The 27707-nt window shown below is 47.5% G+C and overlaps 1 protein-coding gene across 2 annotated transcripts; it reads left to right on the forward strand.

Annotated features, from left to right (window-relative positions):
- Nucleotides 1-204: 204 nt before the first annotated feature.
- Nucleotides 205-27348, forward strand: DENND6B (DENN domain containing 6B). 2 transcript variants are annotated; one of them, XM_034763271.1, is made up of 18 exons: nt 205-248; nt 326-368; nt 3958-4038; nt 6192-6297; nt 9117-9196; nt 9435-9497; nt 10116-10171; nt 10847-10969; nt 11878-11973; nt 12104-12198; nt 12806-12871; nt 16433-16497; nt 17073-17162; nt 19525-19578; nt 21136-21245; nt 23927-24029; nt 24834-24908; nt 25274-27348. In XM_034763271.1, exons 3-18 carry the CDS (start codon nt 4015-4017, stop codon nt 25394-25396), a joined length of 1329 nt encoding a protein of 442 aa, XP_034619162.1. In that variant the 5' UTR covers nt 205-248; nt 326-368; nt 3958-4014; the 3' UTR covers nt 25397-27348. The 2 variants fall into 2 exon arrangements, with proteins under 2 accessions (XP_034619162.1, XP_034619151.1); XM_034763260.1 differs by lacking the exons at nt 205-248; nt 326-368 and adding exons at nt 374-453; nt 1966-2078.
- Nucleotides 27349-27707: the final 359 nt, after the last annotated feature.

Here is a 27707-nt window from a genome sequence, read left to right on the forward strand (position 1 = left end):
CTTTTGCTAACTCACTGTACTATCAGGTTCTAAATGGGTATGTTTACCTGTTAATAGTGTGAGCTAGAGTCTGTGGATTATATAACCTGATTTTTTCTTACTGCCAGGAAGCAATGTATATTTAAAAACATTGGCCTGGTGGGGGTGAGTTTGGGGGAACGTAGCAATGGCCGGAGTCTACAGCTTGTCATCTCTTGTTTGTTTTGTAGTTGGTGTATCCTTATGACTTCAGACTGACAGAAAAAGAGGTAAGATCGTTTCTTCTGTCTTAAAGATCAGTAGGTGTGGTAGAGGGTGTCTTACAATGTGTTCTTGTTTGTTACAGAAAACCAACATCTGCTACTTGTCCTTCCCAGACTCCTACTCGGGTAGGTTGCATCTGTGGGCTCTGCATGGAGAATGAGGATGGTTCCTGTTGTTGTGAAAGAGACATTAAGGTTCATATTAGAAAGAGTGAGTCAGCATCTGTAATGTAGCAGAGAGAACAATGGGCTGTATCTTCCAGAACGAAGACCTCAGAGAGCACTCTGGCATCAGGGCTGCTTGGAGAGGTTTCCAGTTGAATTTTGATCCTTATCTAAATAGATGCAGAACCTGTGATCTAGAGGCTGACTGGAGAATTTCTCTATGTGCAAGCTTTGCTCATGCTTTTCAGATGCAGAAAAAGTATTAAAAATAGTAATCAGGGCTAAATTTCCCCGGACTTGCAGCTGTCCATGCTGATATCAACATTTTGATGCAGAAGATGGCTCAGCACAGGGAGAAATGTACTTAGCTTTTCTGGGGAAGGGGTTCTCTCAGAACAAAACACAACAAATTAAAAGTCTGTGGTTGCAAATCAGAAAGATAGCCATGAGATGGAAAGCTGTATTAGGCCAGTAAATCCCTCCATGATTGTTTCCTACAGTCTGCTCTCCAGGACTTTGGCCAGTTGAGTTTTAATTGTCCTTAGAGATGGTGCTTCCACCACTTCCTTTCTGAGCCCTTTCTACTACTTCTGCTGTCCATCCCAAATTTTTCTGTTCTTAGTGTTATCCCTTTATTTCTAGCTGTACTCCTTCATAACACACAAAATAATCCCTTTCCTTCCTTGGGGCTTAAGCATCTACAAAAATGTGAAGGGTATATCATGTCTCACCCCCTACGGAGTGCATTAGTCATTGATTAGCCTAAATCAGTGTTTAGTTTTACATATGTAGCTCTTTCATCATAAATCAATCCTTCCAGCTTCCTGTTGTAGTTGCTGCGGGTTGCACGTGTATATTAGAGATGAGAATGGTACCATGGTAGAACTCTGTGGGCTGCATTTTGCCCATCCTTGGACTGTCAAGTCAGTTTTCCATAGACCTGAATATCAGTCCCAGTTTGGCTCTCCTTTCACATGCATGATGATGATTTGAAGCCTAAAATGTGAACTCACTTTGCACATATTCTGTCAGTGTCTCTCTGCCCATCCCTCCAATCTGGGGTATCTCTGGCGAGAATGTCATGCTCTTGTACCATGTGCAAAGTGTTCTCAGTGTGGGGGTTCCCAGCTGTGGAACTCACTCAGCTTGGCCATTTGCCAGAACAAATACATCCTGGCTCTCGGGGTACGGTGCACTGGCTGTGTTTTCAGCCAAGCCTTTATGCAGTTTTGGATCAAAACTATAGATGTGTAGGTTTCCAATCTGGTGGATGATAGGGCGAGGGCTGCAGCTGCTCGGTGTGGGCAGTACTGGCTGACGTTTTTAATGTTCCCAGTAAATGAGTGCATAATAAATACATCAATACAAATTCCTGTCATCTGCTGCATCTCCTTCCTAATTGATCCTACTGTTTTGCTGTTACTCTCTCACTGCTAATTTGAGTTTGATATATTTTAACTGGTTTTTACTTCCTTAAATTTTTTTGATAATCAAAGTCCCTCGTCCTTTCTTTACTGAACCTTCTTCTTGAGTGTGTGTGATCTTGTCTCTGTCTCAGGCGGCCTAGGAGATACTCAATTTAGCTTCCGTCTCCGTCAGTCTGGGGGGCAGAGAAACACTCATTTTGGGGATGATGGCGAATATAACAGAGAAGCCCCCCTAACGCTACAGGTCAGTTATTGCACAGTATGCAGCTTGCACCTGCGAAATGAACAATGGCATTCGTGTGTTTAAAAACAAAATGTGAACATGGATTTATTTTTTCTTGTAAATAATTGTCCCGTTTGACTGAATTTTGCCCAAGGCCATGGGAATAATCACAAAGGGGTAAATTTTCAGCATAGGGATTCCCATTCATCTTAATGTGAGTAGAGGGACATACTGCCAAGGATTTAACCTCTCTGTGGGAATAAAGATCAAGATGTGATGTGTTGGAATGAGCCAGGCTGAAGGAGTGTTAGTGCTCCGCTCAAACAGGGGACGAATGTTAGAGCTCTGGTGACCTAGAATAGCTTTCTACTCCTGGAGTTCTGGTTTGTGATTCTCTCTTGTACTGGCTAGTTCATTTCACACAGAGAAGGTAAGTGTGGTCAGGTACTGATTCTCCTGCTAGAGCAGGAGTTTGTCCTTATTTCCTTTTCCTTCTTCCCTTGTTTGGTGTCAGAGTCCCTCAGGTGCCTGTGTAAGGTTTCTTAACGCCAGCCGTCATATGCCCTGGGGAGTGACTCATGGTGACTGCTGCACAGAGAAGGAATTCTGGGAATATTCTGGACTCTCTCATCACCTAGTGCTCTCACAACACACACAATCTCTCCAGTCAGCAAGGGAAGGGGGCCCGCTCAGAGATCGCACCAAGTGGTACTAAAGAACCGCCAGAGGAGCAAGACTGCTAAAAAACTAGATGCTGCTCCTGGGAAAGTAATGCCTGATGTGTTATAAGTGCCTAGATCAATAGAACTCTGACATGCCAAGGAATAGTAGGCCTGGTCCACTGTGTTGGTAATTAGGCTCCATCTCTACCCCAGTGCCAGTTGTGGGAATTTAGGGATGTTGTAAATGCCAACTAGCGGTGAGGGATTTTTATCAAATCCCATGGGGTTTTTTTTTTGCCTTACAAGCTCTGTCCTTCGGGTCTTTTGTCAAAGCTACTGTCCTGGCTAAAACCAGAATGGTATTGACTCAAGAGTTTGTCTGGAGAGAGTGCTATTGAGCGATGGAGGGCAGGCATGTCTTCCTCTCAGGAGATGATGTGTTGCCCCCACAGCACTCCAAGCCCATCTCTATCCAGAGAGTGAAGCTGAAAATCAGACAAGAGCTTGCTACACAGCAACAGGGAGTTCCCAGGATTAGATCACTGAGCAAGCCCAGCTGGTTTATTTCAATGGGAACAGCAAGTAACCCTTTTAATAAGGGCCACAGATGGAATTACAGTAGTGGGTGTAGTACAAGGGGCTGGGTGACACCGTGGAGTTCAACTCCTTATGCTGCAATTGGGAGTTCAGTGGGCCCAGTCTCATCCCTACATGCCCATTTAATAAAATCTGCCACACCGTTTGTCATTGACAGTTGCCTCAAAGAGAAGACCAGGCCTGGAGTAGTGGGGGGTGCTGTAGTTCAGGGCTGAGGTGTACTTACAGATCTCTGAGACGAGCAGTGGTGGGCAACATGCGGCCCATCAGGGTAATCTGATGGGCACGAGACATTTTGCTGATGTTGAATGTCCGCAGACAAGGCCCCCCTGCAGCTCCGAGTGGCCGCGGTTCGCCGTTCCTGACCAATGGGAGCTGCAGGAAGCGACGTGGGCCACAGGGACGTGCTGGCCACAGCTCCCATTGGTTGGGAACGGCAAACCGCAGCCACTGGGAGCTGCAGGGAGCCAGGCCTATGGCCGGTCAACGTCAGCGAAACGTCTCGCAGCCCGCAATCAGATTACCCTGATGAGCTGCACGCGGGCCGCAGGTTGGCCACCACTGGATTACAGGGAGGCTCAAGCCTGGCTGTGGAGGTAGCAGGTTCCTTGACAATGGTCTTGTTGACCTCTTTCTTGCAGCGGGAGTCAGCTCATTACTTTGGCTATGTGTACTTCAGGCAAGTCAAGGACGGCTCAATGAAGAGAGGCTATTTCCAGAAGGTGAGTATTGAAACTAGGTAGCTTGCTGCTCTAAAGCAGTACCGAGCTGTAAAACGGCATCTAGCCATAGTTCTTAACGATCTCACCATTCCCTTCAATGACACCAGAAATGTTCCTCAAGGAGACAGGCAGGGCCATGGGGGAAAAAGCTGCAACAGCTGGACTACGTGGAAAGTGTAGACCGAAACAAACTTGCAAGAGGCTGCCATACTAATACAAATCATGTGACCAGCGATTTACAATCCGTCTGTGCCATACATTCCTGAGAAGTCCCTGAAGGAACACCTCCCTTCCCATACACTCCAGCTTCAGGAGCACAGAGATGGTGTATTTTGTTTGTATGATGGTACCACCCACAATGTGCTGGACACCATCCAAACGTAGAGGAATACACAACTGGTGCCTCAAGGAGTATGGAATTTCAGACTAGTTCTTTCTCTCGTCTAGTGAAGGAAGATTTTCCAATTCATTGCAGGCATCCATTTCTCTTTCTTTTATCTGTATCCATTGAATTACCAGTTTTGTTTTGATCTTCCCATCAAAACTAAAGTGACCTCCTATTAAAGAGTTTGAACCAGAGGGGAATTAAAACTATCATTCAGAGACCTATGCTTTGCAATAGGCCAGTCTGATAATTTGACAGAAGATTGAGGCTCTTTTGCCCCTATAATTGTTTTGTGCGCTTCTCCTCTTCTATCCTGCTCTGTGCTCACATCCTGGAGTATCTTCCAAAGAGCAGTCTTAACTTAACACTCATCAACTTGTGTCCCCAGTAAAATAACGGATCGGTCACTGAGAGAAAAAACAACACTTAAAATCAGCAACAAAGAGTCCTGTGGCACCTTATAGACTAACGAACATATTGGAGCATAAGGTGCCACAGGACTCTTTGTCGCTTTTTACAGATCCAGGCTAACACGGCTACCCCTCTGATACTTAAAATCAGGAGGATAATGGAAAATTGGACAGTACTGGAGAGTTTATGTAAAACAGCTCTTGCCATGCTAACTTGATTGCTTTTGCAATAGAAGGACAACAGTAGAGGGTAATGTGAAAGCATTGGATATAATACACTGTCACACTAAGGGCTAGTCCGCACTACCGTGTTATATCGGCACAGCTGCACCAGTACACCTGCGCCGGTGGAGTGCATCTGGTGAAGACGCGCTATCCTGACGGGAGAGCGCTTTCCTGTCTGCATAATTACTCCACCTCAACGAGAGGCGGAAGCTATGTCGGCAGGAGAGTGTCTCCTGCCAACAGCATGGGGTGGGTATTGTTTTAAGTCGATGTAACTTGCGTCGCTTGGGGGGATGGTTTTTCACACCCTTGAGCAACGTAAGTTACATTGACTTAAGTGGCTGTGTAGACAAGCCCTTAGATGGGAGTAAAACGGAGGGCTAGAGCAAATGGCAGAGTACTGAATTGGAGGAAGTGTCCATTATTGAAACGATCTGAGTTGGAATAATTTGAAAAGCAGAGTAAGCAGCACACTGAGGGAATACTGAATTGGAAGGTGGAATAAAAACTAATGACAGAGATGGTATAAAGGGACCCAGTGAGATTAGAAACATGGGCAGAAAAAGCAAAATGGCATTAACTTGGAAAAATGACCTCTCATTTCCCTTATTTCGTTGGTCTGCTCCAGTCTCCCACATATCACTTCCCTGCCTGGTCCCAGATTCCTGCTCTGCTGGTTTGTTCCTCTGTGCCTGGTTTCTAGCTCTACTCGGTACCCTCCTCCCTCAGGTAGCTCCTGGTGTGCTTTCACTGGCAGCTTTGGACCTGCTGGCAATTACTGGCTCTTTACACTAGTGATCTTTTTTCTGCTGGGCTGCAGACCCATCTCTTATGGTTGCAGTGGTCCCTAGTGGAGACTGCTAGACTGGCTCCTTCCACCTTACAGCTGCTTCTACAGACATCCAGGCTCTTCCCTGAGCATGGACACCTGGAGAATCCAGTACAAAATAACCATCACATGTTCCACAGACTGTGAGCAAGTGCACTGGAAACATCATTTGGGGCAAAATAGATTCAGCTTCTGGGCTTCTGTCAGGAGTCCATTGTGGACCTCCGGTGGGCAGAGCCTGGACACCTCTTGTAGGCGGAGTGCTGAAAGTGCTGACGATGGTGCTACTGTCTGTCTGTTTCAGTCTCTAGTGCTGGTGTCACGCTTGCCTTATGTGAACCTGTTCCAATCTCTGCTGCAGCTGCTTGCTCCTGAGTACTTTGACAAGCTGGAGCCATGCCTGGAGGCAGGTAAGGAGAAAGGGTGGGCGTCAGGGTTTTGTGACGGGGATACCAATCTAACATTAGTAAATGGGGAGGCAAAGGAGAGATGTATGCCATGGAAAAAAACATTGATAAGCAAAGTGTTGCAGAGCGGCATATTACTAGTAGGGAGAAATGTCAATTAGTTCCATTACACAAATATATATATTACACACGCACAGCTGTTAAAAGGCCATTATTAAGGCTGGAAAGTCAAATGCTCAAAAGTTAGGAAGTGCAAGAATTAAGCTGGTCTGTGCAACCTTAAGTTGGATCCCTTGTGTGCACGAACTATGATATAGTCTTTAATCACATGATCATACACTATTTTTTCCACATTCTCCCTGAGACACAGAGAGGTCAAAAGTATCCACTTAATTTCGGCATCCAGTTTGAGACACCTAGGACCCGATTTAATCCGAGTACTTCGTGTTATATATCACTGTGTGTATTCAAAGCACAGCTCCCATTAACTTCAGTTGCTATTGTGACAGCACAGGAATGAGTCTCCCTGCTCTCAGTTATTGTCCCTGGACCTATCTAGCCCCTAGGAGCCCAGAGCTGCTATGCATAAGAACATAAGAACGGCCACACTGGGTCAGACCAAAGGTCCATCTAGCCCAGTATCTGTCTTCCCACAGTGGCCGATGCCAGGTGCCCCAAAGGAAATGAACAGAACAGGTAATTATCAAATAATCCATCCCGAGCTTCTGGCAAACAGAGGCTAGGGACACCATCCCTGCCCATCCTGGCTAATAGCCATTGATGGACCTATCCTCCATGAATTTATCTAATTCTTTTTTGAACCCTATTATATAGTCTTGGCCTTCACAACATCCTCTGGTGAGGAGTTCCACAGGTTGACTGTGCATTGTGTGAAAAAATATTTCCTTTTGTTTGTTTTAAACCTGCTGCCTATTAATTTAATTTGGTGGCCCCTAGTTCTTGTGTTATGAGAAGGAGTAAATAACCTTATCTACTTTTTCCACATCAGTCATTATTTTATAGATCTCTATCATATCCCCTCTCAGTCATCTCTTTTCCAAGCTGAAAAGTCCCAGTCTTATTAATCTCTCCTCATACAGCAGCTGTTCCATACCCCTAATAATTTTTGTTGCCCTTTTCTGAACCTTTTCCAAGTCCAATATACCTTCTTTGAGCTGAGGCGATCACATCTGCACGCAGTATTCAAGATGTGGGCGTACCATGGATTTATATAGAGGCAACATAATATTTTCTGTCTTCTCATCTATCCCCTTCTTAATTATTCCCGGCATTCTGGTCGTTTTTTTGACTGCCGCTGCACATTGAGTGGATGATTTCAGAGGACTATCCACCATGACTCCAAGATCTCTTTCTTGAGTGGTAACAGCTAATTTAAACCCCATAATTTTATATGTATAGTTGGGATTATGTTTTCCCATGTGCATTACTTTGCATTTGTCAACATTGAATTTCATCTGCCATTTTCTTGCCCCGTCACCCAATTTTGAGAGATCCTTTTGTAGCTCTTCGCAGTCTGCCTGGGATTTAACTATCTTGAGTAGTTTTGTATCACCTGCAAATTTTGCCACCTCACTGTTTACCGCTTTTTCCAGATCATTTATGAATATGTTAAATAGGACTGGGCCCAGTACACACCCCTGGGGGACATCACTATTTACCTCTCTCCATTCTGAAAACTGACCACTTATTCCTACCCTTTGTTTCTTATCTTTTAACTAATTACCAATCCATGAGAGAACCTTATCCCATGACTGCTTACTTTGCTTAAGAGCCTTTGATGAGGGACCTTGTCAAAGGCTTTCTGAAAATCTAAATACACTATATCCACTGGATCCCCCTTGTCCACATGTTTGTTGACCCCCTCAAAGAATTCTAGTAGATTGGTGAGGCATGATTTCCCTTTACAAAAACCATGTTGACTATTCCCCAACAATTTATATTCATCTATGTGTCTGATAATTTGCCGGTACTGAAGTCAGGCTTACTGGCCTGTAATTGCCAGGGTCTCCTCTGGAGCCCTTTTTAAAAATTGGCGTCACATTAGTTATCCTCCAGTCATTTGGTACAGAAGCTGATTTAAATCATAGGTTACAGACAACAGTTAGTAGTCCTGCAATTTCACATTTGAGTTCATTCTGAACTCTTGGGTGAATACCATCTGGTCCTGATGACTTATTACTGTTTAGTTTATCAATTTGTTCCAATGACCTGCTCTAATGACACCTCAATCTGGGACAGTTCCTCAGATTTGTCACCTAAAAAGAGTGGCTCAGGTTTGGGAATCTCCCTCACATCCTCAACCATGAAGACCGATGCAAAGAATTCATTTATTTATCCGCAGTGGCCTTATCGTTCTTGAGTGCTTCTTTATCATCTCGATTGTCCAGTGGCCCCACCGGTTGTTTAGCAGGCTTTCTGCTTCTGATGTACTTAAAATTTTTTTTGCTATTACTTTTTGAGTCTTTGGCTAGCTGTACTTCAAATTTTTTTTGGCCTTCCTAATTACATTTTTACACTTCATTTGCCAGAGTTTATGCTCCTTTCTATTTTCCTCACTAGGATTTAACTTCTACTTTTTAAAGGCTGCCTTTTTGCCTCTCACTGCTTTTTACTTTGTTGTTTAGCCATGGTAGCTCTTTTTTTTTTTGGTTCTCTTACTTGCGAGCAGAGTTAGATTCCTTATCCTGTAATAAAGACCAGCAGCAGTAGTGATATGTTCACAGCAGGATTCACAGAGACTATCTAAATTGGCTGCATTTGTCCCTCAGGTTAAAGTTTTGTCTTTGTCCATGTTCTTGCAGTGTGCAATGAGATTGATCAGTGGCCACCCCCGGTGCCAGGACAGACGCTGAACCTTCCTGTGATGGGAATTGTCATTCAGGTACTTGCTACTGATATTCCACTCACAAACGCTCAAGCCACAGGCATTGATGGACACTGAACCAGAAAGGTGGCATATTTCTTTTATATTCCTTTGGATGTTAATGTTCCTGACGGCTCTAAATTCTTTCCCGTTGTTCCTAGTCTCTGCACAGTTAGACATAAACAGGAAGTTTTCATGCCTGCCCGCTGAGCCCATCTCCCCAAATAACCTCTCTGTGTTCCTGTTTGTTACCCAGGTGAGAATCCCATCCAGGGTGGATAAACCCGGATCAAGTCCTTTGAAGCAGTTCAATCAAGAGGTGAGCTGAAGAAGAGAGTGGTGTAAAATGGCCCACTAGCCAGCAGAGTCTAGATCGCTGAGTAAGAGAAGAGTACTGTAGAATTGGAGCTCTTTGGAACTTGTCCAATGTGCTCCCTGGAACAACAGCTTCCTAAATATTCCTCTCGAGTGTTTTCACTAAACTATTCAAACTCCCACCCAGTAAGAATGACACTAACCCCTGCCTGGGCAGAGAAATCCCTGAGTGAGGATGCTTCAGCCTCCTGGGTAATTTTACATCATTGCTCCTTGTTCTGCCAATAATCCCTTCTCCTTCCCTCCTTTGTGCTAGTACCTTTCACACATTTCTGGACTCTTAGCATCCACCACCTTCCCTGATTATCATTTTCCCAAGCTCTGCTTGGCTGCAGTGGGAAGGTTTCTCAGGCTTGGAAGGCAGGGGTTTTGGCTGGCTCCTGTCCACGTTTGCTCCTAGCTTGGTTCTCCAAAAATTATCTTTGTCTAAGCTTTTTGATGCTTTGGTACTTACTGTAGATGGAATGTCTTTCTGTTTCTGAGGTGGGTAACCCAGAGTGACAGTAGTATGTGCTCAGGACATTTCCATTCATTAACTGCCTTTCTCCTCTCTCCCATTCAGAACTTGTTACCAGCCCCGTTAGTTCTCCCCAGTGTACATGAACTGGATCTCTTCAGGTGGGCATTAGCTTCTCTCAACACACTCCTCCCATTCTACCTCCTTCCTCTCTGCTCACGATGTTCTTTAACTGAATGGGAGGTTGTGGGCATTGAGTGTGATTTTGATACTTCGTGTCGGTAAAGTGCATCAGTCTGAATGTTGGGTTGTAGGAGCCGCACAGTGCTTAAGGGCATTAGGGAGCTTTGTCGTGCATGTATGGGCTTCTTGTATGCACAACCACCTGGACCATAGAGACAGGAATTTCTTCCTGTCTTCAGCTGGAGATCAGCCTATGCCCTGGCAGATTGGTTACCCTGGAAATTTTGAATGTAACTAATATACTATAGATCCTGTTCCCTTTTACATGTATCTTATTTTGCTTAAAATATATCAAATGAGCAGTGAGATCCACAGGGTAACTATATATTGCTTAAAATGTTTCCTTTTAACAGATTTTAAATGGTTTACAGGAAGTGTGTGTGTGTGTGTGTGTTTTTTTATATATATATATATATATATATATATATATATATATGTTACCTTGTGGAACTCACTGCTGCAGGATATTAGGAACCCATCCTAGACCTTAAATGTGCAGATGCAGAGGAGCAGCTGAATGTGCCTAATACCAGTCTGTTCTTTCAGGAACTCCATTTCTAGCCTTACCCTATTACTCTCTCTCTCACTAACAGATGTTTCCAGCCAGTGCTAATTCATATCCAGATGCTGTGGGAGCTGATGCTACTGGGGGAGCCAATAGTTGTAATGGCGCCATCCCCTACAATTTCCTCAGAAATGGTTCTGGCACTTACCAGGTAATTTGTTTGAATCGCAGGTGACCGTCACAGGATTCTGTTAATTCTCCTCCTCCCTTTAGAACCACTGCTCTGTCCAATAAATTGCATCGGATCTAATTTGTGTATGCAAGTACAGTAACTCCTCACTTAACATCGGTTAACGTTGTTTCGTTGCTGATCAATTAGAGAACATGCTCGTTTAAAGTTGTGCAATGCCCTTATAACGTTGTTTGGCAGCCGCCTGCTTTGTCCACTGCTTGCAGAAAGAGCAGCCCATTGGAGCTAGCTGGTGGGGGCTTGGAACCAGGGTGGACCGGCAGCTCCCCAGCAGGCTATCAATTGCCGGGCAGTTCAGCTGTCCCTCCCCCCACTGCCATGTGCTGCCGCCGATGCAGAGCGGGGCCACCAAGCCGCCCGGGGCTGATTTGTCCCGGGCTCCGCACCCCACTAGGGATGGCCCTGTCAGCAGCACTCTTAGGGTATATCTGCACTTGGAGCTAGAGTGTGATCCCCGTCTCAAGGAGACATACTTGTGCTAGCTCTGATAGAGCCAACTCAGTAAACACAGAGTGTAGCCATGGCAGTGCAAGTAACAGCAGGGGCTAGTTGCCCAGAGTATGTACCCCTGGGAGACCATAGGCACGTATTCAGGGTGGCTAGCCCCTCCTGCCACTTGCGCTGCCATGGCTACGCTCTACTTTCAGTGTGCTGGCGCTGTCAGAGCTCATGTGAGTGTGACTCCTCCATCTGGTAATGACACCTCCAGCTCGAAGTGTGGACATGCCGCCAGTTTAGAGAGGGAGGGAGTGTTTCATCTGGCAGTGCAAAGCAGTGACCACTAGGAAACTGGCCTGTCCCAAAATTGTTCCTCTCCAGCATGAGCTGTCTTTCGTGATCACCGCAATACTCCTGTGTTATTCTTGCAGCTGTCTCACCCCTCTGAAGTACTGCTGTGACTATCGTCCATATTTCACTATCCATGACAGCGAGTTTAAGGAGTACACCACCAGGACACAAGCCCCGTAAGTACCCTGGTTGTCCTGTGTGAAAGAAGCCTCTAGACTCATTACTCAGTCAGCACAAGCTGCATGAAGGAACCTTGGGGGCATTGTTGCTCTGGCTTCCACTTTCATCTCAACCTTCTCTCTGTAGGCCGAACATTGTCGTGGGCGTCACAAATCCTTTCTTTATCAAAACGCTCCAGCACTGGCCTCACCTCCTTCGGCTCGGGGAGCTCAAAATGTCAGGTAACGCTCTAACCCAAGCTCGCCTTTCTGCATTAGACTCAGAGGTTGACAGTGAGCTGGCCCATGTAGTGGTGTCTCAGCAACAGTTCCATGTGCACATCACCGCCCCATGAGGATCAGGGACTCAGAGAGGGTAGTTCAGGCTGCTAGCCTGGGAGCTGAGGTGACGGCAGTAAAAGCAAAGTCTTAAGAAAATTACAACAAAGTTTTTCTTTTTTCTAAGCTTTAAGGAAATGGAAGATTATTCTTGGGAATGAAGATGGAAGGGAATAGGAGAGAAATGCTTGGTAGAGAGACACTGGTTTTATTTTCTGAAAAGCCAAGAGCGCTGCTGTAGGTTGGGCTGAGGAGTTCTTCTCTACGCGACTCATTATTACCTTTTTCCTGTCACCACCGGGGACTGGCAGAGGCTGGTCTGAAAGCTCCCGGTAGCAGCTGGGATACCAGCACTAGCTCAGCATTCATATCACAGGAGGATACAGTTTAATTTTTGCACGTTTGGCCTGGATGGTCTAAAGTGCGAGTCCTCTCACACGTGTGCTGTGGCTAGGAGGCTAGAAGGGCTGCCTTTATAACCTGGTACTAGACACTGTGTGTCTTTCCACAGGTGACTTACCCAAACAAGTCAAGGTGAAGAAACTAACCAAACTGAAAACTCTGGACGCTAAGCCGGGTAATTCCCCTTTAACGTCAGTTTTGGTTTAATTGCATTTATCCTTCCACTTTGCTGAGTTCGAAGGCTTTGCAGCAATGTGTTTGTTGTGGGCATTGCCCTCTGCCTCACCGGAGAGCAACTCCAGGGCTGTAACTTCTTCCAGCTCCTCTGCTGCTTGCAGTAATTCTTTACGGTTACGTGAGTGTCCTTCCTGACTTGGGCTCTTCATTGTTATTACTGGACCATCTAAAGGCTACTGATACAGAAAAAAATCACAGAAAACGTGGAAGCCCCGCCTCCCCCATCTGGTTTTAGAAACCCCCCTGAGGAAGACTCTGTCTGAGGAAGGAGAAGCCTTGGAGATGGTAGAAGCCTCATTAGAGGTTTCCCCTGGTGGTTGTTGGGAAGTACTTGAGTAGCCTGATGGCTCTGACTGGCTGAAGAAGGTGGGGTTTTGTGTGGCTGTTCTGTCTTCAGGGATCTGGGGCTGGACTGAATCAACTGTCTGTTCCCCCTCCCCCAGTGCGTCTATTCTTATCTCTGCATTGCAGTGATACAACTCAAGTGTCGCTTCTGCTTTCCTTATCTAGGGTTACCATATTTAAAAAATAAAAAAAGAGGACACTCCACGGGCCCTGGCCCTGCCCATTTCCCACCCCCGGCCCCACCCCAACTCCGCCCTTTCCCCACCCCTTCCCCAAAGTCCCCGCCCTAACTCCCCCTCCCAGCCATGTGAAAAGAGCTGCCCGAGTGCTACCGGTTTTACCGTTTGCGGGCAGCCTCCAGACCCTGCGCCCCCGGCCGGTACTTCCCCAGCGCAGCTGGAGGCCGGGAGGGGAAGCTGTGACAATGCGGTTCTGGCGGAACCCAACTGAGAGTGCCAACTCAGGACAAATTGCTTAAACAGGGCAGTTACAGCCCAAGGCTGGGGTTTTTCCACCTCTAAGGCAAACCAAACCAGCCAGACTAGGAGGACTTCGGTCTCACCCCACTGGCTAACCGCAAGTCTCACAAGCAATCTCCTTAGACACTCCAGTTTCCCAGTATTACCACCAGTGCCACACGTTATGGGGACAAATGGTTATGAAAACCCATACCCCAGTAAAAGAAAAAAGGTTCTCCTGATCCCAAAGGACCAAGCCCCAGACCCAGGTCAATATACAAGTCAGATCTTACCCACAAATCACGCTGCTGCCAATTCTTTAGAATTTAAAATCTAAAGGTTTATTCATAAAAGGAAAAAGATAGAGATGAGAGTTAGAATTGGTTAAATGGAATCAATTACATACAGTAATGGCAAAGTTCTTGGTTCAGGCTTGCAGCAGCGATGGAATAAACTGCAGGTTCAAATCAAGTCTCTGGAATACATCCCCAGCTGGGATGGGTCCTCAGTCCTTTGTTCAGAGCTTCAGTTTGTAGCAAAGTTCCTCCAGAGGTAAGAAGCAGGATTGAAGACAAAATGGAGATGAGGCATCAGCCTTATATAGTCTTTTCCAGGTGTAAGAACACCTCTTTGTTCTTACTGTGGAAAATAATTACAGCAAAATGGAGTCTGGAGTCACATGGGCCAGTCCCTGCATACTTTGCTGAGTTACAAGGCGTATCTGCCTTCTCTCAGTGGGTCCATTGTATAGCTGATGGTCCTTAATGGGCCATCAAGCAGGCTAGGCAGAGCTAATCTCAGCTTGTCTGGGATGTCACCCAGAAGCATGGCATAAGTTTGCCATACAGACAGTATAGAGCCAATATTCATAACTTCAACTACAAAACTGATACACACATATAGACAGCATAATCATAACCAGTAAACCATAACCTTGTCCTAGACACCCCATTTGACCCCCTTTATACAAGATTTGGGTGCCACTACAGGACCTTGGTTGCAACAATGATCTATACGGTCCCAGTTTATGTCAATAACGTCACAGAAGCGCCCAGCCAGAGGTGCAGGATCTGGAGGCTACCCGGCAAACCATGAAGCCGGTAGCACTCGGGCTTCGGGCAGCCCCTATGCCTCCGCACCCTGCGCCCCCGGCCAGGCACTTCTCCTCCCCGGCTCCAGCTGCTCTGCTCCTCCCCGGACTCAGACTTCGGCTCTGTTTAAGAGCCAAGCTGCCCGAGCCAGTGCTACCAGCTTCAGGCAGCCCCCTTAACTCCGGACCCCAGTCGCCGGCTGGGCACTTCTCCTCCCCGGCTCCAGCTGCTCGGCTCCGGCGGCGCAGGGTCCAGAGGCACGGGGGCTGGGGCGGGGGGGACGCGAGGAGGAGGGCTCCGGGGAGGTGCAACGCGGCCCAGTCCGGCCGGGGCCGGCCCCAGCGGCTCCGGCCCGGCCTGGTTCGAGCCAATTCTGGCCGAGCGTGCTGGCCCGGCCCCAGCCCCAGCGGCTCCGGTTCTGGCCGAGCGCGCCGGCTCTGACCCCAGCGGCTCTGGCCCAGCTTGGGCGGCCAGCCTGACCCCGGCCGAGCACCTCCGGCCTGGCCCCAAACCCCGCGACTCCAGCCGGAGTGCAGCCCGATTCCTGGGCTCTTGTTAAAGCTGGCCCTGGTCGGGGGACAGGGAGAGGGGGATTGGATGGGTCGGGAGTTCGGGGGGGCTGTCAGGAGGGCAGGGGTGTGGAGAGGGGTTGAGGCAGGCAGGGAGCAGAGGGGGTGGGATGGGTCAGGAGTTCTGGGGGTCCTGTCAGTGGGCAGGGAGCGATTGGATAGGGCATGGGAGTCCCGGGAGTCTGTCTGGGGGCGGGGGTGTGAATATGGGGTGGGGGTGTGGATAAGGGTCGGGGCAGTCAGGGGACAGGTAGGGTCCTAGGGGGGCAGTTAGTGGCAGGGGTCCCAGGAGGGGGCAGTCAGGGGACAAGGAGCAGGGGGGAGTTGGGGGTTCTGAGGCGGGCAGTCACGGGGTGGGAGGGAGTGATTGGGGGCGGGGCAGGGGCGGGGCTCCTCCCCCCCGTGTCCTCTTTTTTGACTGTGCAAATATGGTAACCCTAGGGGATTGATCCGGGATCGATTTATCGCGACTAGACAAGCCGCGATAAATCGATCCCAGAAGATCCATTGCTTACCGCCGGACCCGGAGGTAAGTATAGACGTACCCTCAGATGTTAAACACTCCAATAGAAATTATTCAGGCTATTTAACCTGCAGGTTGGGAGTGGAGATAAATTTATATCACTTCTGTTGAGTATTTGGGAGACTGTCAGATACGGTGAAGGGAAGTTGTACCTAGGTAGGTAGATACAGCTATCTAACACCACTGAACTAGTCAACTCAAGCCTAGTCCTGAGCTAATGCTGCTGGTTACGTGTCTTTTCCTGTGACATGTTTTGGGGGAGAGGGGTGCCTCGGGGCAGTTGAAAGGTCTCAAAGGTTAATCCTACTATGAGTGCTGTTGTGGCAGCAACTCTTGTCATTTTAGGAGGTTTCTGTCATCAAAGCTTTTTCTCTTCTAACTAGCCAGAGTTAAGATTGGGAAATTCCCCTCCCCCGCCTGTGAACAAGGCTTTACTGCACAATGATGTGACCTTGAGAAACTGGCGGCCGGGGGGGTGATTTGTTTTTAAGCATTTCTGTGTTTTTAATCTAGGAATCTACACCTCTTACAAGACATTTCTGCACAAAGACAAAACCCTGATAAAGAGATTGTTAAAGGTGAGCGTTTCCTGTCTCTATCCCCCACCCTGTAAAGCGCTGCAGGAAAGCAGTGCTAAAGTCTGGATTAAACCATTGAAGCCCAAAGGAGAAATAGTACTGGGTTTCCCCTCGGCCCAAGGTCTTTGACTTCACCCTGACTCCAGTCATGGTTTAGTCCAGGCTATCCAAGCGTGGGTTAAAATTACTTGGACACTCTTCTCAGGGTGGTGCTCTCAGAAGATTATTTCACTTGATTGAGCTCTGGAGCCTAATGACATCTTAACCGTTAGCATTGTTAGCAAGAAAAGAGAGGGAAGAACATATCAGGCAGCTCTAAACAATCTAGTCTATGTGAGTGGCATTTTACTTTAGTGTCACAAGTGAGTGGAGCTTGTATTATGGGCCAAGCTTGGGAGAGTGCACAAAATTATTCTTTTCCAGTCTGCCCCTTGACTGGCTGCATGCAGATGCAGTGTTTTGCTGAGAACTGCACACACGTGCATAGCCTCAGCTCTTACCTACTAAAGCTGCTGGCTGTTAAACGGTATCTTCGTGAGCGCCCCCCGTGCTGTAACTTCACTCTCTACTTGCAGGGGATTCAGAGGAAGCGCCCGTCTGAAGTCCAAAGTGCCCTTTTGAGGCGGCACCTGCTTGAGCTCACCCAGAGTTTCATTATTCCCCTGGTGAGTAGACGGGATTGTTGATCCGTGTGGTGAAGGAGTATGGGAGGGATGAACAGCATATGCCTGAATGCTGGGTTCCACCCTCCCCTCTGGGTTATTCCACAAAGACAGGCTTTGTGCCAGAGGCCTGAACACCATCATAGACATTTTAATTCTTCTTAGAGAAGAATAAACTTGTCTTCTGATTAGCAGGTTCTGGCAGGTTTGACTGATACTGTGCTTGGCTCTGCAGTCCTGACACCCAGCACAATGTGTATAAAGGGAACAAAACTGATTTCAATTACAACACAGAATACAAAGTTTACAGTGCTCACTTTGTTTATTTTTGATTATAAGTATTCGCACTGTAAAAAAAACAAAAGAAATAATATTTTTCAATTCACCTAATACAAGTACTGTAGTGCAATCTCTTTATCATGAAAGTTGACCTTACAAATGTAGAATTATGTAAAAACAAACAAACCTGCATTAAAAAACAAAACAATGTAAAACTTTAGAGCTTACAAGTCCACTCAGTCCTACTTCTTGTTCAGCCAATCGCTCAGACAAACAAGTTTGTTTACATTTGCAGGAGATAATGCTTCCCTCTTCTTGTTTACAATATCACCTGAAAGTGAGAACAGGCATTTGCATGGCACTGGTGTAGCCGGCATCGCAAGATATTTACGTACCAGATGCGCCAAAGATTCCTATGTCCCTTCATGCTTCAACCATCATTCCAGAGGACATGCTTCCATGCTGATGATGGGTTCTGCTTGATAACAAACCAAAGCAGTGCGGATTGAGGCATGTTCATTTTCATCATCTGAATCAGATACCACCAGCAGATGCCACTTTCTTTTTTGGTGGCTCGGATTCTGTAGTTTCTGCATCAGTGTGTTGCTGTTCTAGGGCTTTTGAAATAATGCTCCACACCTTGTCTCTCTCAGATTTTGGAAGGCACTTGGTTTGAGTACTGTAGCTATCTTTGTAAATCTCACATTGGAACCTTTGTGTTTTGTCAAATCTGCAGTGAAAGCGTTCTTAAAATGAACAACATGTGCTGGGTCATTATCTGAGACTGCTATAACATGAAATGTATGGCAGAATGCGGGTAAAACAGAGCAGGAGACGTACAGTTTTCCCCAAGGAGTTCAGTCACTAATTTAATTTAAATAACACTCTTTTTTTTTAATGAGTATCATCAGCATGAAAGCATGTACTCTGGAATGATGGCTGAAGCATGAACGGGCATACAAACGTTTAGCATATCTGGCGCGTAAATATCTTGCAATGCCAGCTACAAAAGTGCCATACAAATGCCTCTTCTCACCTTCTGGTCACATTGTAAATAAGAAACTGGCAGCATTATCTCCCATAAATGTAAACAAACTTGTTTCACTTAGTGATTGGCTGAACAAGAAATAGGACTGAGTGGACTTGTAGGCTCTAAAGTTTTACATTGTTTTGTTTTTGAGTGCTGTTATGTAACCAAAAAAAATCTACATTTGTAAGTTGCACTTTCACGATAAAGAGATTGCACTACAGTACTTGTATGAGGTGAATTGAAAAATACTATTCATTTTGTTTATCATTTTTACAGTGCAAATATTTGTAATCAAAAATATCAAGTGAGCACTGTGCACTCTGTATTCTGTGTTCTAATTAAAATCAATATATTTAAAAATGTAAAAAAGCATCCAAAAATATTTAGGAAATTTCAATTGGTATTCTACTGTTTAACAGTGCAATTAAAACTGCGATTAATCACAATTAATTTTTTTAATCTTGATTCATTTTTTGAGTTGATCGCATGAGTTAACGGCGATTAATTGACAGCCCTAGTATTTAGTTCTTGAGGGTTCAATCCCTACCACAGCATTTGTTAAGAGCCCTGTCTGAATGGCTGTTGCTTTACTGAGGAAGGGAATGGTTGCTGTTTTCAACCCCTCTTCTCTTACTGCCCTGTGAGAGAGCTTGTTACACCTACGGTAGACATTCCCATTAGAATCACATTGGCTTCTCCATCTTCTTTGTTCCGATGCGCGGAGCTGTGATGTGACAGTGTTTTCTGAGTCTCACTCCACTCCTGCTGTTGATTCCCTCCCATCAGATCTCATCCTGTGTGGCATTCTTAAAACTTGCACAGCAGCCAGTTCTGATGTCCTAGCTTCCCGGGGCAGTGGGGATCGAGGGGTGGGAGGAGATAAACAAACGAGCATTCGGACTTGTGGAAATCTACACACCAAAGAAGGGGCAAAGAGAATGGAAGGTTGTTCACTGCATGTCGTATTGGTGGCTCTTAAAGCACAGCATGACACCTAATGACCTTGGGAAGGGCTCTCTAATTAGTCTAAGTTCTGTTTTCACTACTACTCCATAGGAGCATTACATTGCGAGTCTGATGCCTCTACAGAGGGCCATTACTCCATGGAAGGTATGTCCGGTTTCATTTGATTTCTTTATAGAGATTTGAAATAGTTACACTTTTATTCTGATTATTCTCTTGGGAAATTGTCCCAATGTTCCCAAATGCAACAGACTGCTCAGATGTGGGAAAAGTACCAAAGGCTCAGGCCCTCTAGACCTCCTAGATCTGGGTCACATGATCTTCTGAGAGTGCCCAGGCCCTCTAGGACTTAGATCTGGGTGTGACATTATCCAGGATACAATCTAGAATGACCGCGACAGCTGTGTCCCCTCAATTCTCCAACCTGGGTTGCCTTTTACCCTGCTTTGCTGTGAAAGCAACCACTCCTGGTCTGTCCACACACAGCCTCCAGCATGTAAATCACTCCCAGCTATACTTGGAGTGCTATAGCCAGCCACTCCTGAATTACATTTCAGGGCAACGCCAGCAAACTCCCAGTCCCAGACTTTCCCCCAGAAATATGCCTCTTGTGCTGTTCAGAATCCTCCTGGACGATACAAGCTCCTATGAAGTCTGTCGTTTACTAATAGAAAATGATATGCACAAATCCTGTTATCCCAAATGGAGTTTCCCAAACACACTGGTTTAGATAAAACAATAAAAATGTGTTAACTGCAGATAGATTTTAAGTGACTACGAGTAATGAGGCATACAAACAGAATTGGTTACAAAGAAATCAAAGGTAAAACCCAACACACACCTAACTTAACAAGCTAAGTGAATACAAAGCAAAGGTCTCTCTCACCACATGTTCCAGCCGTCTTACTGGCTGAACCTCTTTCAGACAGGGTCTGCTTTCCAGTCCAGTGCTACTTGTTCTGCAGGTGTTGATGGATGCTGTGGGTAGAGAGCAGGGAGAGATGTTTGGGATGTCTGTCCTCTCCACTTATAGCCCTTTCTCTTGCACAAGAATCAGCTCCGCTGATGTTCAGGAGACAGAAAGTCTATGGGGTCAGAAACCCTAAGGTGCTTCTTTGTCAAAATGTAGATTTTTTTTTTTTTTGCCCACACCCTCTCTCCTGCCCAAGAATGGCTACTTAATCAGGTGGTGGTCCATTTGCTCTCACTGACACCTGTCTTTGTACAAAATTTAACCCAGTCTTGTAACAGGGATGAATAGAGGGGTACAAATGGTAACACTGGGTCATAGGACAATCCAAGGGTGCTCAGCTTCAAGGAGCTCATTCCCCCTCCCCCACTCCCCAGGTAGGACTGTTAGAAAAGATGTAGGAATCTGTGAAATACTATGGCCCACTCTCAAACTGCCCTTATTGCAGGGACAGGATTGTTCCCCCTGAAAAGGGAGACAGAATGACACTGGGAAGGGAGACGGAATGAACACTGGGACAGATGCTTCCTCTTTATAGTAGTTTTCAGCTCAGCAAGGCTGTTAGAGATCTGTAATGTGAACTCTCCTAGCAGAATTGTTTGAGATGTGCAGTTTCAGGCATTTGGTGGTTCTCCTAGGTTTTCGGTATATCCTGCATAGACTCTTCCTAGGAGCTCTGAACCTCATTCCCAGTACTTGGGGCTCCATTGCGATGTGTTCTTTTTGTTGCACAGAATCCTCCCCAGATCCGTCCTTTCCGACAGGAAGATTTCATGAAGACCCTTGAACATGCTGGTCCCCAGCTCACCTGTGTACTTAAGGGTGACTGGTTAGGCCTGTACAGGTAAGAATGTGGTGTTTGGTTGTCTTGTCTCATCAGCAGTAGGTAAAGGGTATAACGAAAATACCTGCCAAATCCTGGCTTAGAGTCATCAGGAGGAGAGAGCAGCTTCAAGGGAGAGACCATTCCCTTTGAAAGCTTGATGCCAACAAGGAACTGGCCAAGTTATAATGGCTGGAAGGGACAGCAAACATAATCCTGTTTATGTATAAATAATATTTTAAATGACACAGAACTATCAGGTTTTAGTAGGACTATAAACTCTCCTGTTTCAGGGTTTAAGCCAGTCCCTGAGTGTGATAGGTTTGGGGAAAAACTTCCCCAGAGGCACTTTACTCCATCACTGTCCACTAGGGAGTTTCATGTACCTTGCTCCTGAAGCAGCTGGTTCTTGCCACCGTCAGAGTCAAGGTACTGGCCTAGATAGATCACGGTTCTGATCCAGTATGACAATCTTTGTGTGTTTGTACAGTACCCAGCCCGATGGGACCCAGATGCTAATTGGGGCCTGCAGGTGCTACCTTCTTATAGGTAACAATACAGGGTCTTTACTGTAAAGTTTGAGATGACTTGTAAGAGAGTTCCCCCCATTATTATTCTAATGAAAAATTAGAGAGTTGCAAACAGAACAGAGCAAACCTTCACCAAAATCGGAGGGGAAAAACTGAAACCAGATACTCAGTGGAGAGGAGAAATATGGAAGGCATTGGGGTCCAGATTTTCAGAGCTATTTAGACCCTTAGAAATCAAGGAGTTAGGTACCTAAATACCTTTAAAAATCTGAACCTGTTGCTGAAAGAGACCCAGAAAGTGGACAGGCACATTATGTATGGAGCTGGAACATAAGGCTGCAAATAAAGTCAATGCAATTGTAGGTTAAATCAAGCAGCAGGAAAGTGAATAGCTCCTCTCTCTACAGCTTTGGTGTGACAATAGCTGCAATATTCAACTACCTACTTACCAGAAAAATATTGGCAAAATGGAGAGAGTCCAGAGAACATGACCAGGGTCTACAGGGCAGAATCTTGTGTGCTCTGCAGTTCTTAACCATGGAACTTTCTGCATAATCCATCCCTCAGCACAGAATAGTGCTCCAAAATCTAAGCTTGAATTTATACAAAAGATGTGTTTTATGGCAGCATTTAAAGGCCTCAGTTGAGATTGGGGCCCATTGTGCTGGGCCTTTATAGGGTTACAAAGAAACCTTTAAAAGCATGAACTGAGTCTGCTTGAATCTGCAAATAGCGATTTTTTTTCAGGCTATAATGAAGATCTGAAATTCTCCATTCTTAATTGGGGATAAACTCTGAAACATGACCATGTAGCTCTCAACAGTGTTAGCTGACTACTTTAGCATGAATATCCAACTAATCTGCATATCCCATAATCCCAAACTGCCTCCTACCGTCTACGCCTTCTCAGATGTCCCTTGCCAGCTGCCAGCTTCTCTCTGATGACTTCTCCATGTCATTTTTCATTCCCAGTCTGAAATTCTGCAGCACCCTGAAAATTAAAAACGCTGGGGCTGTGTAAAACTAATGAGCTGTGCTAATGCTTCATTTCCGTATTTCATTCAGTAAAAACCTCCGTTTGTAAAAGAAACTGCCGCAGAATCACCCATCGACTGCACCGTGGAGGGCTGCAGCCTCCAGGCCCTTGGCTACAGTGTACACAAGGCCTTGCTTATAAAGAGAGAACAAGGCCGAAATGTGTGGAGTTTAGCTCCGTGACAACAATAAGTGTTCGGTGCAAACACCAAGGAGGGAGGGGAGTTGTGGTGCAGGGGGACGGAGCTAAGATTGTCAGACTGAGAGGGCAAGTTTAAGATGATTAGAAAACACACAATGGCACTGCCCTGGCTGTGGTTGTGGAGTCATTTCCGTGTGGAAAGGCCACGAGCACCATTTCCTGACACACTGCAAACCAGATTGGGCAGAATTCTAGAAAATGAACACAAGGAGTCTGTGGCAGGACCAAGAATAGAACCCAAATCTTCTGTGTTCTAATCCAGTGCCTTAACCATAAGAGCACGCTGCCTGCCCAGGGGTGGGAAGCACTCACCATTCCCTGCCTCAGGGCAGCCAACTCGCCAGACCCTCGCGCCTACGCATTGTGTGAGAAGCCAACTTCTGAGACTAAGAATCAATCGGGCCATTGGTATGAGAGGTTGGGGAAGGTGGGGTCAGTAAGGAGCCTTCTCCCTAGCAACCTATACTTGACTATAACAGGATTCAAGACTATAACAGGGTTCAAAAAAGAACTAGATAAGTTCATGGAGGATAGGTCCGTCAATGGCTATTAGCCAGGATGGGCAAGGATGGTGTCCCTAGCCTCTGTTTACCAGAAGCTGGGAAAGGACGACGGGGGATGGATCACTTGATGATTCCCTGTTCTGTTCATTCCCTCTGGGGCACCTGGCATCGGCCACTGTCGGCAGACAGGCTACTGGGCTAGATGGACCTTTGGTCTGACCCAGTCTGGCTGTTCTTAAGTTCTAACCTATCCACATCCCTAATTACACTGAACCAGGGATTCTGTCCCCCCTCCAACGTCTCTGTGTTGGAACCACCTTTTCAGTGGATGGGAAATCCCTATGAGTAGTGAAGAAACCAGACAGCAAGTACCATTCTCCAGAGCCCGGTCTGCTCTCCCTTCCCCTCTCAGCTTCACGTCTCTTCCTGCAGACGTTTCTTCAAGTCTCCCAACTTTGATGGCTGGTACCGTCAGAGACACAAGGAAATGACCCAGAAGCTGGAGGCCCTTCACTTGGAGGCGATCTGCGAGGCGGTACGTTCTGACAAAAGGGGGTGAAAGCAAATGCAGGGTGTCATTACTGGTGATGGGATGCCCACTGTCACGTCCTGATTCAGCACTCCTGGACAGGGGGATTGCACTCAGGTATTTGGGGAACATCCACTCCACATCCCAGTCACTGCCTGACTCTCAGTGCCTGGGCATCCAGTTTGGGGTCAGACCAGCCTTCCCAGGACCCAGCACAAACCCTGCTCTGCCCCCTGCTGGCAGCCATTTTAATTCTTCAGGTGCTTCCAGAGCCAGCTGAGTTCCTGATCAGATGCCTCTCCGCTTGCTTGATTCCTTCCCGGGAACTGAAATAGACAGGAGTTCCTGTCTGGGATGGTGCCAGTGCCGAGTGCATGGTCTGAGTGCAGTGTCCCAGGGCAGCACAAAAATCCTACAACCGTCTCCTTTTGGCAGCTACGTGTGGACTCTGAGCTCACGGCAAGAGGAATGTGCAGGAATCCTGGCACTGACCGGGAGTAAGAGAACAGAGACCATGCAAAGCCTGTGTATTGCCACATCCTCCCTGGACTCGCCGCTTGGCTGGGAGCGGATAGCGTTGCCACAGGCAGAGAGCTGGAGAGGACATGGTTCTGTTCAGCCAGCCTGGAAGCCATTGTGCTGCATGCAGCACCATGCGAAGACCTAGCCTTGGACACAGCTGTGCAGAGGAGAAGGACCTTCTGTCCCCACCCCCGCCTCGGTACTAGGCTTTGCTTGGGAGATAGCTCTGAGGGGAGCTGCTGTACGGAAGGACATTCCCTTAGGAGAACTTTTCTTCTCTTGCTGTAGAACATTGTGGCCTGGATGAAAGACAAGTCCGAGGTGGAGATCGTAGACCTGGTTCTGAAACTTCGTGAGAAGCTGGTGAGTTTCCTCCTCCTGCTTTGGTTCCTATGAGCATGGGCCCTTCTGGTGGTGCATGGATCGTACGCGGTGTATAGGAGACGGTGTATTCCTGCTGCTCCTTTCTGCTGAACAGCATACAAAGCCAGCCAGGGAGGTGTGAGCTTCCCTTATATATGCTAGAAAAAGGACCCTACAGTCCTGCTCTTCTCAGCCCCACCCTTGGGTCTCAAACCATCTCCACAGGGGCATCACTGCTCAGGACCTGTATATCTTCCCAGGTAAGGAAGAGCCCATGGGGCTCCCTTAAGTTAATGGCACAAGCAGAAAGGGGATACTTGGAGTCTGTATTAAAAGTTCCCCCTCCTCTCTTTCCCTCCCCCCAGATCAGAGCCAGGTGCCATCACCTCCCTGTGAAGGAGGAAACGCTGCAGCGAGTGGGCCTTTACATTGAGACCATCATTGGTTCCCTGCCTGAGGATCTCCAGACTGTGCTGCATCACCACTGAGCCACCCAGCACCAGGACTCTGTGGGGAAGGGACTCCCCCTTGCACAGCATCTCCTTCAGAGCTGCAGGGGGCTGCAGTCAGGTTTGAGGAAGAAACTTCTGCCCTGATCCAGCACCACACTGACCTGGATTCTGCCTGCCAGTGCGTGTGGGTTTGAGTCCTGAGCGCGGGGTGGAACTGGCGACGGGAAGGTGAACTGTTTCTGTGCACAATTGTTTACTGTCCGGTCCTGCTTTCCCGGAGGAGCTGGAGGAGGAGAGCTCTGTGTTGCCGTCAGTGAGGCAGAGGGAGGCAGCCAGGGTTCCAGTCCCTTATGGCAGGCTGTGTAGAACCAACACAGACATCCCCACCCTTGCCCTCATGCTAGGCCCGTTGATACGTACGTGTCCATCATGCCCACTTGTCATGGGCCCAGCTGCAGAGACAGGAACACTCTGTGTATGGGGTTTATGTACAGAGCCTGCAGGAGAAACCTGATGCTCTCGCTAATCTTGTGATTCCAGGCCCTTCACACAGGGGATGTGGAAAATCCACCACCATCCCTGTAACAGGCTGACCCATTGCTGGAGAGAGCAGTCGCTGGCCTAGTGAATTGTTAGTGGAGCTGAAGGCAGGATAAAGGGGAGCAGGAGAAGTGACTGCTGGAAGGAACGGACCTCTCCAGAGCAGTGTGTGTTAGACAGACTGGAGCTCTGAGCACACCTTGCTGGGGTGCTGGAGCTCTGGTAGTGTGTGAGAGCAGGTAGCAATCTGTCCAGAGAATGTCTAACGAGGTGCGTTTCTGTCCGACAGATTCTCAGCCCCCTTGCCCGTCAGGGAGGACACAGCACCACTGCTTACAGCTGCATTACCCTCACTAACGGGCGCTTGCACAGCACCGGCTCCCTTGTGGGTACAGAGCTTGGTGCATATATTTGTACTGCCAGTGAGATGCTCCCCTGTGCTTACTCGTCCTTACCCACAGCATCAGGGGACTCTGGTACTGCTGCCTCTGTTATTTCTGGGGGACTGGGGGGGGGGGAAGGGCTGCACGCACACGTAAGGGATGAATGAATGATGGGCTGGGTTTTCTACCAGTGCTAAAATGACTGACCGCAGCCTTCCCCCCTTTTCAGAGCAGTGTTTCTCCAGGTTCTCTGAGCGCTGGTTTAACTCACCCCCAGGGTTGCCCTCTGCGAGCCAGTACCAGGCCCTCGTGCTTCACCCTCTGCCACCCGGAGCGCTCTTGCCATGGAAAGTGTGTCCCGTGCTCAATGGGCCTTGGGGCAAACCGGGGCCTGCGCACTGCTTCCCCAAGGCAGAGGCCCTAGAGTGGAACTTCTTGCAGAGTAGGGATGGTCAGGGTGTCAGGCGGGACCTTGCACGAAGGCGTCCTGCGAGCTGTGTGTACAGGGAGTGGGGATGAGGGGTGCAGTGGTGGGGAGGACGAGGTGTTCTCTCTAGCAAGCTCTGCCCTCCATTGGGATGTTTCTCATTTACACAGTAAAGCACAAAGGCTGGAACCCTCCCACCTGCTCTGGGGAATAGTTCCTTCCTCCCCCGCTACACACAGTCTAGAAGAAAGCAGTCGTCATGGTAGTGAGTGTTTGGCTGCAGCCCTGAGCCCTCCTTCACGGCTGCCCTGCCTCCTCCAGGCTCCCTGTGTGGAGAAGCAGGTGGCTGGGGGGCGGGGTCCTCCCTGCAGTTAGTTACTCTGTAAAATGCTCCGTAGTGACAAAGCCCAGTCTGTATAGTGTATAGTCTGTGTAGAGATGTGTGCGCTAACTGTGCAGTGCCCACGGGAGGGACTTAAATCGCTCCCGTATAGTAGTACATGTTAGCTTAAAAAACGGCCTCTCGTCTTGGAGCCTCAGTGGGATGAGCTGAGCTTTGTTCTGAAAATAAACAGGCGTTTTCTGCACGCTGTGCTTGGAGTAGTAATAACCCCGGGTGCCAGCATGCTCGTCCTCTCCAGCTAGCCTCTTCTTGACGGTCAGCGTGACATTGCCCAGGGGCACAGCGACACGCCCAAAGAACCCGGGTTCTTCCCACTCCACAGAAGAGCAGCCTGGATTCTGGGCCTTCTCATGCTGCACGAGGTTGGATTGTGTCTCTGGCTCCTACAATTCATTGTGTCCTCCCTTGTCTTTCTCCTGAGGGCAGCGTGGGCACAATATTTTAACATTCTGCAGATCGTACTGGTCGAATAAGTGGGGAGCACAGGCCATTGGCTACACAGAGGTGGGAGATCACTGTGCAGCCCCCCCACCCAGCCACCCTCCTGGGGACCCAGACTCAGCGGTGAAGCTGTACTCAACCCTGACACAGCAC

Source organism: Trachemys scripta, chromosome 1, assembly GCF_013100865.1.
Source record: "Trachemys scripta elegans isolate TJP31775 chromosome 1, CAS_Tse_1.0, whole genome shotgun sequence".
Lineage (NCBI taxonomy): Eukaryota > Metazoa > Chordata > Testudines > Emydidae > Trachemys > Trachemys scripta.